Below are 15199 nucleotides of genomic sequence, written 5' to 3' on the forward strand. Positions count from 1 at the left end.
TGCCAACGTATACTAAAACTCAAAATGTGGGAAACATTAAGCTTGATTTCCAACAAACTATTTCCCAAGAAATAACCTGAAGCTGCAGAGATTCTCAGCACTCCAGAGCACTGAGTGCTCTATCAGAAGAGCCAGGTTCAGTTCCCAGCACCCACATGGTGACTCACCATTATTTTTAACTCCTGTCCCAGAGGATCTGATGCCCTCTTCTGAACTCTGAGGGCACTGCATGCAGGTGGCACACAGACACATACAAAACACCCATACACATAAAATAAAAATAAAATCTCAAAACAAAAATTTAGAAAATAACAAAGCAAAATGATTTACTATATACATTTTTCTTTAATAAAATTATGGCATTTAATATTAACAGCAGAAAATATTCATGATTCACATCCAGAAGCAATTAACATTCCTTATTACAAATGAAGTTAAAAAAAACTAACATGTTCTGTATGTAAGCCCTTAATTGCATAAAATATATTTAGCATCATTTACAGCCAGTGCACTTATATAAGCTATTATTTCCTTTCTTTGACATTATGCAAAAGAATACTAAATATGTATGTTAGGACTTTTGAACATCATGAAAATTAAATGTCAATTCCCAGTCATTCGTGGGGGACAGTACACACTGATAATTTCCTTTGTAAACTACTGTATATCACCTTAATGATTATTTCAGCAATTTTAATGTACTTAAAGTAAAAATTTTTAAATTCCCACTAAGTGCCATATTGAAAAGGGGTTTTCACTGCAGCACCTTTAGACAACAAAAGATTGCATCCTGTTCAGTCACACTATACAAATTATGACATTTTTGGGAAATATGTACACAAAACATAATGTCAATGTTCTTTTGATAAATGTCATGTTGGTAAGCAGTTTTAGAAACAATATCTAATAGCAGGAGCCAGCACTCTGAGATTTCCATAAGTTATCTTCATGAATCAGGAAGCCTGCAAACACAAGGTATAAAAAAATCAAAATAAAGATGTAAAGTGCACCCAGCGCACTCCAGTGACCATCTTCATACTCTTTGTCAAGTAATAGTCAGGATTAAATACTGTACCATTTCTAAATGTACAACTCAAGATGTGAAACAGCAACAAATTCACAATCAGACCCAGCTGATAAGAAATAATGTATCTAGAAGTGTCCACTTAGAAAGTGATAAGCCCCAGAGACCTAACTCCCCTCATATGTCCGAATCAGTATGTCCAGTGTTTCCTTACCTACTTCAAAACGTGTTTAAAGACATAAAATTAACTTTCTCCTAACCGGTGAGTAGACTCTTATCTAACAAACTGCTAAGCTTTGGTTAGATAAAGTGCAGTTCAGTAATGCCCCACCCAACTGCTCAGACACACCTAGGAACTCTGCAGGTCATCATCACCTTCAAAGTCAGCTTTCAACTCTGCTAAGGTTTCTGTGAGGAGTCATACAGCTTCCGAACGTTTCCAGAACACTCTTGTGTGCTTCTCAATTACCAAACACTGACAATGAAGCTGAATGAAGTACAGAAATTCATAGTTGTGCTATAACACATTCAAGATCTGGCTCTGATTTTTTTCTTTAAATACTTTCATACCTTTTGTTGTATAAAATTTTCAAGTTTTATGATGATACATGCTGTACATTCCATCACTCTCATGGCAACCTCAGACGTGAACCTGTCGTTAGGGATCTGTGGGAAAGGAAGCAAATCAGGATATCTAGTTTTTAGGCTGTCTACACCATAAGCTTCCAATGTGTGCACATCGTTTGTCAGTCCTTCCAGCTGTTGGCTGTACTCCTCTATCTTCTGTGCAAGTGCCGTTGGCTTTACATCTTTATCAGATTTCCCCCTGACGGCATAGTCAGCTGCAATCAAAGCTAACTTGGTGGAGAGGTAGCACTTGAAGCACACCCATTCATTGGCATTCTTGTGAAGGTCATTCCTGGCAGCTGAGAAGTTAGCTCTGGCTTGTCTTAGCCATCTCCGGGCTTCCACTGGATTGCCCACAGACTTGAAGGTGGGAGGGACAAAGAACCTTTGAGAGTATGTCTGTCCAGCAGAAGGAGGGCATTTTTCTTTACTTTGCTGTTGCCTTTCAGATTTATGACTTGTGGCTTCTTGATTCCACGAAGTATAAAATCTTTGAAATGAGTACTTATCTGACTGAAAACGGGATGCAGAGGTTGAAAATGTTCTTCTTGAAGCTCTGTCTGCATTTTGATCTAGAAAAGCCTGTTTTTCTAATCTGTTGATTTCATTCTGCAGATGTTTGAAAACTTCATTAGCAATGTCATGATTCTCTGGGTTTTTGTCAGGGTGCCACTTCAAATACAACCGTCTAATGATCTTTTTTCGTTCTGATTCTGGAAGCTTCCAAGCTTGCTCTACCACTGATGTCACTTCTTTTAAGATTTCTGGTAAAGCATTCACCTTGAGCTTTTTAGGGGAGTGGTGTTTGGAGGAGGGAGACTTGTGGCTCTCTCTGCCAGGAAAAAGAGGAGGAATGCTTCTGAGACCAGGAGTCAGAAACTCTGTGGGGCTTGTTGGTGTGGTGGGGGCACTGTCTCTGCTTTGAGAGCTTTCGTCAGGCCTTGAGAACTTGTACAGATCAAGAGAGCTGACTATCTTATACTCACTGTAGCCAATATCAATCTGATAGATCTTTCCTAGGAAGCTAGTATTGTCAGTATCTTCTCTTTCAACTTCTTGCACAATAATTGCATACGTGTATGTTGGCTGGTATGACCCATAGATATCACCACCTTCTGCATCCACAAGGTATCCCACATATTCTCCAGGATAAAAAACATTCATTGGATCCATAAGCAGTGTATAATGGATCTCGGCAGGTATTGGTGTGCCAGGCATAGGAAGTTCCAGTTTTGATGGCTCAGAAGAGTCATATTTTACCCCTAAACTGTCAAGTTTCTCACTGATCCTGTAAATGTCGTTGCATCCCAGCATAGCAATTAAATACGACGTGTCAGAAATCAAGTTGTCAGTTGCTGATTTAAGTGTCATTGCTAAGGCTAGCAGGAAGTTAATGTCTTTACTGTCTGAATGCTGGATGTAGAGCAAGATGACTGCATTGCCAAATCGCTTCAGAAAAGCAAAGGTTTCACTCCTGCTATGGGGAATAGGATTAAAACCTTTAACCCTTAATGTTGTCTGAAGCTTTTCAAAACAGGACACTTTCAGCCCTTCTCTTAGAGCTTTGCAAAGTCTGATGGCTTTTTCTTCATTGGCCAGAAAAGCATTATCATTTTCATGCTTCATGATTCTAATGAGTCCTGTGATGAACTGCTCTGAAGACAATAGAAGTTGCAGTCTTCCCTGAAGAGAACACAATGCTCCAAACTGGCACACTTTGGGAGTCTCTTCATCGAGCTGCTCTTCAAGTATACTGCTCAGCAGACGAGGTCGAAGTTTTTGAGGAAAAAGCATGATCAGCTTAGTGTGGAATCCGTGGTCTTTCCCTAAGTAGCACTGGCTAAGATCAACTAGCATTTGCACACCAATATTGCCTTGGATTCTACTTTTATAGTGTGGTGCATCGTCAAACACCAAGATACTTGACTTCACCAACCTACCATCCTGGCTTGGCAGGTAGAGTGCGAGGTCCCGGGCATTCTCCAGATCACTTCTCACCTTGACTGAATCATTTTGTAGACTCTTGAACAGACCAGAAACCACTCTCTTAACTGTGCGCATTTCATTAGGATCTAACTGCTTTCCTTCCGAGTTTTTGAATATGCGGCTCAATACTTCAACATATTGCTTAGTTGAAATAATATCTTCAGTGCCTAAATGTTTGAACAGCTGATGAAATGTGCCAAGCTCTAAAGGCAGTTTGTACAAATAGGGCTTAAAATCAGCTTCATATTCCAGGTTTATCACTACTTCCTCAGGCTTCAGAAGTTTCCAGCCATCTTCGACCATCACAAAAGCAACACCCCGAAGCTGAAAACGGAACTCCCGTTTTTCTGCACTGAGAAATTCATATATGCTCCTCAAGACCTTTGCTCTAGTTTTTACCATTTCCTCATCCAAAGTTGTTATGTTGCATATGTTTCTGCAATTATTAATGACCTTATCAAGAGGGGGGTCCAAGTTAACATTAAGCATATTTAAAACTTGTTCAAGCTGTTCCTGTGGGCCAAGGTCACTGCCTTCTTGTTCTTTGATGCTCAAGGGTGTGGCTTTCTCTGGAAGAATGGGGCAGGAGGTCCACAGCAGCTGGAGCACATCACACTGCTTGAACTTTGGGTTCACCTGTGCTCCATTGAACTTTATGAGAGGAAGTGTCCCATTTACCTCCTGGTACTGAGGGTGAAACCGAATGTATTCAGCAGGGGCCCGTTCAGGACACAAGAATGGTATTAAGGACAGTTCCTTCAGAAAATTTCCAGATAACAAATCCATTCGTTCTTGGAATATGTGATGGAGAAGGATGTCAACTGTACTCTGCAGTGTTTCTTTAGACCAGTTTTCTGTGTTTGCCCTCACACTGATTTCCTTGGCAAACTGTAACAGCTGCTGCTGGGAAAGCACGTACTTTAGTCCAACATTTCTCAAGAATTCCACCCAGGATGTCATAAACGTAACTTGATTTTTAGGTTTAATTACTTGTTCCAGTTTTTTAAAGAACTCTTTAGGAATAAACAATTTTTCAGGAAGCATAACTTCAAAAACTCTCACAGTTCTATCATAGAAATGTTTTGCTTGTTTGAGTCGATTGTTGGCATCATGGATAATCAATAAACTTTCCAGCTTGTCAAAAAGTTGTTCTTTAATCTCTGACAGCTCCTCGATGCTTGACAATCTATTCTTCAGATAGATCAAGTGCTCTAATTTTGCATCGTAAGAGAGATTTTCAATTTTTGGCAGAAGGTGTTTCAGATACACCTCCAGGTCATCCACGGGCACACAGCCGAGAACCTCGTACAGGTCTTTTAGATGCACCTTTTCCTCAAGGAAGGCAGATGTTGATGACTGTGTCCACTTTTCCACTTCAGCTGAAGGGATGCTTTTGGTAAGCACATAGCATGTTCCAAATTTGGCAATGCTCATATAGCGGCCACTGATTGATTTGTAGCATGGGAGGGACTTTAAAATTTTTATATCGTCTTGTGACATCAAGTGACTCAAATTACAGTTGAAATACATCAAAAGTGCTTCAAAGTCATTTTCCACTAGTTTTTCAGTTTTAAATGTTGAAGTTTGAACCATATAATGTACAGCCTTCAGGATGCTTGTGGGGCTATCGATGTTTGCTGTGTGACATGACAACACAGGAACTAATGCACTGTCTTTAGAGCAGATTTTGTTCAAAGCAAGCTGAATACAGCCAGCTTTCATGAGAGCGTGGAAAACCTTATCGCTCTGAGCATTTGGGAAAACGGCGATGTGCATGAGGCTCAGGGGAATCAGCACATCTCCTTCGGGAACCACAAGCTGATTGGATGACACAGTGAACTTTGTTCCTGGAAGCAATGCCCAGTCTTTGAGGATGTCAACAATGACATCAAATGCTGGCTTTGGTTCTTCCTGATCTTCTGCCACACTTACAGATTCACTGATAAAATGCCAAGCATTCTTAAGCCAAGATTCACTGGCAAAATTGTCTTTCCATTTTGCACAGTTTTTGGTCTTATATTCACGAGGCAATACAGAAGAGAGCAAGTCAGCAAAGCTGGAAATATCAAACACTTTTGCAACTTTGCAGTTCAACAAAACGCTACTGTATTTCAAGTATAAGGTATTCATAAACAAGTCTTTACGTGATGGAATTAATTCATGGTATGTTGTTAGGAACTTGGGTCTTTTACTATCAAAAACCTGCAAAACACTGTCCAATGTGATGAGCAGGGGCAGTCCCTCAACTTCAAACTCATTTTCTTCAGCATCTTTAAAACAGTAATCAACTAACAGTTTTAAACTATGAAAGAGCTTTAGGTTTGTTTGCTGGAGACGACAAGGCAGCTTCCCGATATGGCAATTAGTATCGGGAGAAGAGAAAGTCATTAAGAAGGACCTGACATCAGCAGGAGTCACATAGCTAACAGGAATATCTGCGTCTATGAGGCAGTGGTAAAGATTAGCAGTTTCGTCACAGTTATAAACCAAGTTGAAACCGATTTCTAAAAGCAGGTGCTTTAGTCTGTAGACATTCTCTGCAACTGTTTTTCGAGTTGTGATGTTATAATCTGCATTTTTAAGGTGTTGTAATTCGTCCTGTAGCAAGTTATCAAAAAATGGTCTAGTTTTATTCAAAGTAGACATATTGATCCAAGTAATTATGACTGCAGAGTGCAAATCAGAGCCATCAATATTTGGAGCACGAACAACAGGTAAAAGGCGTTTCATGTCTTCATGGATGCAACTGTAAAGTGCTTTTACTAAGCAATATAAATCTGGCTGCAGATCAAGCCTGTTAACTGGAAAGAAGGACAGAAACTTCTTCAATGTGTCCTTTACAACATGAATGGGTGTGTTCTGTAAAACTGACAATGTTGGGTCAGAACCAGGGAAATACCGTTTTTTTAACTGGATTAGTAATTCAACATATGCAGGAGCTATTAATGCTGTCATTAAACTATTATTCCAGTCACTTCGGACACCAACCCCATTATCATCACGCCACAAGTTTCTTCTGGCTGAATCTAGAGCAAAGTGGCCATTTACATGAAATGGCAGGCCTGTCTCCAAAGACAGAGGCAGAAAGCAGAAAGCCCTGTGGGGCTTTTTATAGTTGTGTGTAACGCAGGCAGCTACTCCACCACGTGGAAAGAGAGTGATATCTTGGTTCTTATGAGCCGATATAACACTCTTAGACACTTTGTCCATACTTGAAAACCCTGATCTATTGCAGATCAGCCATGTGGTCAGATTGCCCTCAGAGTCCTCAGTGTCCACAGTGTAGGTTATCTGTTGAACTGGAATGTCCTTGAGCTGCCTCTTTTTACTAACACTATCAATTACAGATGCATGAAATTGCTTCCTTTTCAATCGGTCTCCATCAGTGATCTTGCCTTTTACTGAATAGAGCACATTCAAACCTCCTGTGGCTTTATCTATTTCACAAATAGATATTTTTTCCATGTGATTGAGAAACATCAGAAGTTCTGCCCCATCAGAGCGCAGTTTGTCTAAAAGATTCTGGACCATTCTGTCTGAGGATGGAACTGAGGATATTTCTGAAACTTGTGCCATTTCTGCATTACGCAGAGGAAATCTAAACATTGTACAATTGTCCAGTTTAAAGTGGTTTCCCAAGTAAAGATCCAGAACATCTGAGAACTGGGTTCTAAAGTCTGCATCCAAATCTCTGAACATGCGTCCAGGACTAACTGATGTGGCTCCTGGTGCATATCTGGCATGGGGATCAAAAATACACAGGATATCATTGCCAGAAATAAAAGAAGGGCAGTCTGTAATGTGATACACAGAATTGAACCCAATTCCATATTGTCCCGTTTTGCAAGGATTTCCTTCTTTGGTGCCTTTCCCAAGATTCTGAATTCCTCTAACATCATCTTCTGTAAATGGCTGGTTGTTGTACACACACAGTGCTGGCCCTTGCAGTGGGGCCCACTTATCATCAAATATTCGGTCAACAGGATGCTGCCTGGGATCAAAGACAAAGCAGATTTCTGTGGCCTTTGCATCATCAGCATTTTGAAGAAGCTCTTTCAGCATTTCCTTTTCTGAAGGATAGGCATTGAGTATGCTCTTAATTCTGCTGGTCAGTTTTTCTTTCTGCCCAAATTCTGTACCCAGAGCTGTGAAACAGATGTTGGAGGCATATCTTTCTAAGGCTTTGTGTCTCTTTGGTATTGCTCCTAGTTTTACAGCCACTTCCCGGGGTATGTCAGCATGGCAGTACTTAACCGTAGAATCCTTTACTTTTATCCAGGGACAGTCATTATAGCATAATGACTTAGCAGGGAGAAGCAGAAGATTAGTATCTGGCAGTAATATTTTTCCATAATTTTTCTCACAGAATTCTTGTCTCTTTTCTCTAATGAGACTCCAGATTCCTTCACTGATGATTCGTCGGCAAAGCTGAAAATTCTCTTCTGTAATTTGTTTTTTTCCTCTTTCTTGATCAATAGTCTCTAAAACTAGGGCAAAATCTTCAACTGTAAATGACTGCCGCACACCCACATTTTCAAAAAGTTCACGGAAATTATTTTTATACTTGTTAGGTAACTGATAGAGATATGGTGCTGCTTCAAAATTCAAATGGAAAGAAACTTTTTCTGACCCCACATATACATTCTCAACCAGAATGAAATGAAATGGTTTTAGCTTTTCAATAATTGTTGCCTTGGCCATTTCATTCTGCGTCATTGCTTCATGGAGGTACTTGTAGCAAGCATTGGTGATGTTCTCCTGATATAATGTAATGCCGTCATCAACTGACTTTGCAACTTGCTTCAACTGATTTATTACCAGATCAACTGTTGGCTTCTTTAGTAAACCCAAAAACTCTTTAACAGCCAATGACACTGAACCACACCCTCTAAAAGAATGGGAATTTTCATTGAGAATTGGTTGCAAAAGACACACTATATCTTGATATTCAGCTGTATAAAGGTCAGTTGCTGCAAACATGGTTTCAGGCTTAAAACTGTTCCCTTTCCATTCTAAAGAAAAACCCGCTGGCTTTGTTAGAAATGGAAGGAAGGGAATTGTTTGGTATCTTGCAGCAAAATCCTTTGCTCTAGGATCTCTTATTTTTAGCTTCTCATCAATAAGGCTTAGTAAAATACTACTCCTTAGACAGGCAGCAGCATGGTCACTTTTATTAATCTCAGCTACTGACTCTGCACGCTCAAGCATGTCATCCCACAAAATATCATCTTTTGCCATGCCTAACTGAACTAGCTTAATCAAAATAATAGGATTGAGGTAATCCTGTGTAGAGCCATAAGGGAACCTCCCATCTTTAGTATCAAATAACTTTGCAACTCGTCCTTCGGGGTGGATCAGTCTTGATGGCAAAACCAAAGGATGGCCCTCCAAGGAGCAAGGAACACATGGGGTAACACGAAGAATTCCTGAGAATTCATCAAGTTTCTCATTTAGGACAAAAATCATTAAAGGATCTCTCAATTCTGCTTCAATTTCCTGAATATTAGGGAAAAAGACTTCTGAAAAAAACTGTTTCTCTGAAAATGTATTTTCAAGCAGTATTTGTTTACAGCCGGCCTCCTCAAATCCTGCCTTTACTGAAGAAGGAAGCTCAACAGCACAGAGGTTTTTGGAGCCTGTTTTCTTGAGGTACTTCAGAAATATCTTGAAGGCTGCTGAACCAACATCTTTCCTTTGAAGTATAGAGTCATCTAGAAATCTCACATTCTTCATGGAAACCCAAGTAGAACCATCAGAAAAGACTCTGGTCAATTCCTTCCCCTTCCCATGAGCTATGTCTTCATAAAATCCTTGACAAATCACAGAAAAGTCATCATGAACTAGATCAGGATCAGGCCACACAGCATAGTAAGTATAATCAATCAACTCACCACCAGTGGCTAGGTCCCGTAAGACACTGAGTGCTTGTAAGTAAGCTTTCACAATGACGTGCCTCATGAATGTGGTATTCCATCGCCCTTTTGTATCTGTCTTCCAGATTTCTTTCCTATTTGAAGTTACAGCAAAGCACCCATTGATGTGAATTGGCAACCCTGTTTTTATTCGTAGAGGTAAATAGCAAAACACCTCTCCTATGTGTGGTTTCACGGACCACTTCTGCTCCTGGGTCTCATGCAAAAGGACGCCTACTGCCCCACAAGGAACCAGCCCCAGTCTTTTTCCACTTTCATTCAGGGAAAACTTCAGAGCCTCCCCTGTATCCATGCAGGTGCATATAAGCCATGTAGTGCAATCTACCGTCTTTTGTGGCAACTCATCTGATGGCTTTTTTGATTGGCCAGACTTAGCCATTTCAAAGAGAGTAGCTGGGTCATCATCTGGACCTCTAAACAGTGGTGACTGTAAGTCAGCAATTCTCCTAAACACATGGTGGAATTCTTCAACTGTGATCTGAAGAATGCAAGATGATTTTGGCACATCGGTGGGAAGTTTTTTGTTGCTGCTGCTACAAGTCTTCATGAGTTTAGCAGCTTCTTTTAAAACACTCAAAGCTGGTGCACTCAATGCTTTGGAGGAGCAGGCTTTTTTCTTAATTATTATTGTGTCTTGTGCTAGGCTAGGGTTTGTTTCTTCTATCTTCAAGTATTTCAGGTACATTGAGTTTACACTCTGGGTGAAAATGATAAGTCTGTGCCCGCAAAGGCTAAATTCATCCACTAGGGAGTAAATATCTGCAGTGTTATAACAGGTACTGCTGACTTCACTCACTTTTGCTTCCTGTTGTGTTCTAAAGGACAGCCGGAAAAGAGTTCCATTGTAGCTGTAAGGGGCCTCTACAGCCAAAGGTAACTGACAGCCAAATACATCTATAAATGGTTTGAACTGATTCGGAAATTTCCTAAGTCTTTTCTGCTGTTTACTCCAATTAATTTTGATTCCAGGATTAGATCTATCTTTTATGTGTTTACTGATATGATTTATGTTTGGATCAAACATAATCATAAATTCTCGGCTCATAATGATGGGGATGTCAGTGATGTGGTACACTGAATTAAATCCAAGACCAAATTTTCCAACTTTGTCAACTTCTCCCCTTTTTAAAGATTCTCCTAATCTGGTTATGTTTATAAAATCCGAATCTGAGAATTCAGAATTGTTGAATGACCACAAAGCAGGTCCATGGCAAGCTGCCATCCCTGGGTCTAGGAGATTCTCTCTGATGTCCATATTTCTTCTCATATCAATCATGAAACTGCATTCTGTAGCATTTGCATCATCGGCATTTTGAAGCAGCTCTTTAAAAATATCTGACACAGAAGGGTATTCTTCCAAAATATTTTTAATCCTTACAGTAAGAGGCTCTCTTTGTCCTGACTGCTCAAACCCCATGTTTTCAGGGTTGATCAGTCTTGTACTAAGGCAGGGAACTTTTAGCCACTCTGCAGTTTTCATGGGTATGTCTTCATGTACCAAAATGATTGGTTCCACTGAATCTTCAAGTAAGTCATTGAGGTCATCAACTTTGATATCACAATAACAGCATTCATGAATTGGCTTCATGACAAGTTTGGAAGGATTTTTGCTATGATAGATGGGAACTGGTGTATTAGGGCTTGCTGGAATCTGGTTGCTATACAGCCATCGCATAATATTCAACATAAGATGAAGGTTTTGTTTACCTTCTTGGTCACTCAACTCTTGGTCACTTGCTAGATAAACCTTCTGAATGACCATGGAAATATGATCTGATGTCAACTCTTCTATTGAGCCACAGGCCTTAAACAGCTGGTGGAATTTTGCCATGGTTTTAGGCACATTATATAAATAAGGCTGAAGATCCAGATCATGGATTGGTTTTATCACAGCCTGAACAAGAGGACAAAAATTTTTGCCAGTCCAAACCCATGGAAATTTCAAGGCTTTAAAAGAATCCTTGCCTTCATTCAGATGATCATGCATGAACCCATAAATTTCAAGCAAAATATGTTGGAACTGATAGTAATCTTCATCACTGAAGGTTTTTGATGTATACCAGTCAACAACAATTTTAAAGTGTTTTAAGACAGCACTGATGCTAGGCTTTGTGAAGATGCCTAGAGCCTTCTCCAAGTTTACATGGACACTTTCAACAAGAGGAAGTGAGGAGCCCACTAGAACTGCATGTGCTGCATCACACATATCTGGAGGTGCACAAAGATTACAGAGGTCCCCTTTCCAGACTAAGGAACCTGGATAATTTGGAGGCCTTTCCTTGTAGGCTGGAACCCATTTTATTTTCTTCAGTGTCACCTTCCCTTCAGAAGACTGTAAGAGTGTATGGTTTTTATTCAAGACTAGTAAGAGGGTTTTGGCTTTCTTTAGGAGCATATCCTGATTCTGACAGGAACTGACCTGTAATGCTTCAATTTTTTTTGCCACTTGCACAACATCTTTCTCTTTTAGGCTGGCTTCATTTTTTAAACCAATCTGTCTCAAAGAGTGAAGGATATCTGGTGAGGTAAAAACTGCAGGTGGGAAACAGGCTTCTTCTTCATTATAAAAGAGATCCTTTAGTACTTCTATATCAGGATCAAAGAGTTCACTGGCTGCTACCACACGCTCCTGTGGCATATGAATAAATTTTAGTGGCATCAACCAATCAAGTACATTCGGATTCTCATTTTTAAGAGAGGATAGATTCTCAAGGATCCACAGCATAAGATGTGTTACTTCTTCCTGGGTATAAAATGCATTTTCAATATCTTTTAAAACAAACTTTAAACAGCTTGTAGTGTTTAACTTTTCAATTTTCAACATGTTTGCCAAACGAATGGTAGCTTCATCACTACTATCTATTACAGAAAGAGACAGTCGCAGATCTGCTGGAAGTTTGGCAGTATGATCCAAAACTTTACATCCTTTTAATTTAGTGTAAGAAGAAATCCCTTGATCAGATGAGTGATTAATTCTTTTGAATATTGTCAATTCTTGAATTATTCTTTTCTCTTTTTCACTGGTATCAGTCAAGCTGGCCAAAAACTTTCTTAGAGCATCTTTGTGGGTTGGAAGTAACGATGCTACTTGGTTACATAACTTCTGCAGTGGTATCTTCTCCATTATCTGCAAAATGGCACTCGGTAGTGGCGAATGGATGTATTTTTTAACAAGAGGATGCTGAATAGAGGTATCTAACCTTTTTAGGACAATCCCCCCAAGTTTCTGTACAATATCTGCTAAGAATTCTGGAAGCTGAGCTCCAGTTTCGTCATCTAAAATGACTACTGATGGGATCCTGAGTCTAATGAGTTCCACACACGTCTGATCTTCCTCCAGTGTAGTTCTGGGGATAAGTGGCATCTCATCAAATAAAGCCAAATCCTCTGCAAAATGTATGTAGAGATTCTTCCAAACCATTTTAAGCCATGAAATGGACGGGTGGTGCTTGTCTTCACTGAATGGATACCACTGAACCACCAAATCTCTGCCGGGCCAGAATGTATTCATTACTTCCTTAACAAGACGTGCAAATCGCTCTGGATTTAGAAGCTGCAGCTGAGTACACGGTCTTCCTGTAAACCACACACAGAAATGTTACGCACAACTCTAAGTTCTTCTGGTCTCACTTTTAAGAAGGTACTAGGAAGTAGTTTTAAGAAAATGCAAAAATTCAGTATAACTAAAGTAGTTTTAAAATGATAGTCTATACAGAAAATAATGCTTATAATAACCTCTAAAAGAGGCCATTTTCTACACAAAGGCTTATTTTATTTAAAAAATTCATAAAATACATATTCAAAGGGATATAGTGTTCTGCAGATGGAGTCAACATGAAAAACAATGTGTAATGCTTAGTTGTCCACAAGTAAAAGTCCCAAACAAAATGCAAATAAAATTTACGTATTTTTTTTTCATTTAACATGTAAACATTGATAAGCAGGCCCAATACAAATGCCTCTGGGAGTTGTCGAGTACTTCCGGCACCTCGCCTGCATGACTGCATAGGAAGAGAAGGCTCAAACTCAGCACGGGCTGCAGTTTCCGTTTTAGCAGCTAACCCTTTCTAAAATGCAGGTTGCAATGGCCCTTGTAGAATTTCTTATTAGCCTCTCTAACCAGATATGCAACTGGGCGTCAGCTAACGTCTCAGAGTTTGAACTCGCTCACCTGGAAAAGCAATGGGGATGAGGCTCTTCACAGACTGTTCTATACGAGCACAGCTACAGTTTGGCCAAGGCTGATTTTATTAAAGTGTGCTCTGTAGAACCAGGGATTTTGTAGAAAAGCTTCAGGGCAAACAGACTAAACTTGTGGGGTGTTGCCGACAGGGCAGGTATTTCTTCCCGGCAAAACAACTCTATTTCTGGATGATTGCAAACTAGGAGAGTAATAGAATTTCGCCTCCTTCAGGGAACAGTTGCTTATCATACAGATTGCCTAAAATTAACATTTTTAAAGTATATTTCGTATATCAGAGTATTTTTGATATTTAACATCAGTAACAACAAAATAGAAAACTACATACCTGTAGGTATGTATTTGCTCTTATAGAGAAATAAAAGAAATCTCAAAATCAATTCCATGGAAGCTAACATTTATCTTCCCCCTATGTGCAAATGACTTCTAGATCCTTATGAGCAATTTTGGGAAATGGTGTAACTCAGGCTCTTGGGACTTTTGTATATAGCTTTTTTTTTTTTGATAAGATCATATGTGAGGTTCTTCTGAGGCCTTCTAATGGAGGGCATGGAGACTCCTGTGTGAACATTTATATTTCAGCGTTAAAAGCTAACTGTCTTCAGTATAAAGTAGCTAGAAATCAGGACTTCAGATTAAAGACACTGTAGTCATCTCATTCCCACCCTCCTTCCCTCCCCCCATCCTAGCACTTTTGAATCAAGGCAGGACATCTTTGTTTCAGAGGCTTACTCTCTACTCCAAAATCCCCACCATGCTATTTTCAAACCACTGCCATAGAAGTCCCAGCAAAGACACACTTTGGAAACATCAAGAGTGATAATACCCAGATTCAGAACATTTTCAGTTTCTACATCATGTGACAGAATAATTCAAGTAATTTTTTTTTTAAAAATTAAAGTGTCAGCAATATAGCCAATGTAGTTTCCTTGGGTTATGGAGCAAATTAAAATTATAAAATCAATTTTATAATAACGTTTCTTAAGAGTGATTACTGAACAGAATTAGCTATAACTGAATATCTAAGTCATAAGTAAAGCAAAAACATAATTTTGAGGATATAAAAATGTTGAAAATTAAAATTCAGAATACCCAGAAAGCAAAATTTTAAAATATGTACCATGTATATTCCATGTAAATTGCCATATCACATGCATTCAGTAGATAATCCTGTATAACATCCTGGCATAAAAATTGACAATTTACAAATCATACTTACCTTTAGGAAAATTATTTGGTATGAATTGCAAGTAAAATGTGAAGACACACACACCTCACATATAGCATGCAACTAACATATCAGTCATGCTCAACTGGAAAAACATTAGGAAGTAAAGGAGAGAGAAAATGTAAAAAGGCACAACTCTAAGTAGATTAAGTTAATTCAGGCAGAAGTCCCAAATTCTAGGCACTCTGTACTGAAGACAG

General features: G+C 39.3%; 1 protein-coding gene across 1 annotated transcript in view; it reads right to left on the bottom strand.

Moving 5' to 3' along the window:
• Positions 1-367: 367 nt before the first annotated feature.
• Sacs (sacsin molecular chaperone) overlaps positions 368-15199 on the bottom strand; it is a 71583-nt gene continuing 56751 nt past the window's right edge. The window contains exon 9 of the mRNA XM_038310453.1: positions 368-13146. Within this exon, the coding sequence (XP_038166381.1) occupies positions 1589-13146 (11558 nt within the window). The 3' untranslated portion in view covers positions 368-1588. The remainder of the gene's footprint in view (positions 13147-15199) is intronic.

This window comes from Arvicola amphibius, chromosome 13 (genome assembly GCF_903992535.2).
Source record: "Arvicola amphibius chromosome 13, mArvAmp1.2, whole genome shotgun sequence".
NCBI classification, from domain to species: domain Eukaryota; kingdom Metazoa; phylum Chordata; class Mammalia; order Rodentia; family Cricetidae; genus Arvicola; species Arvicola amphibius.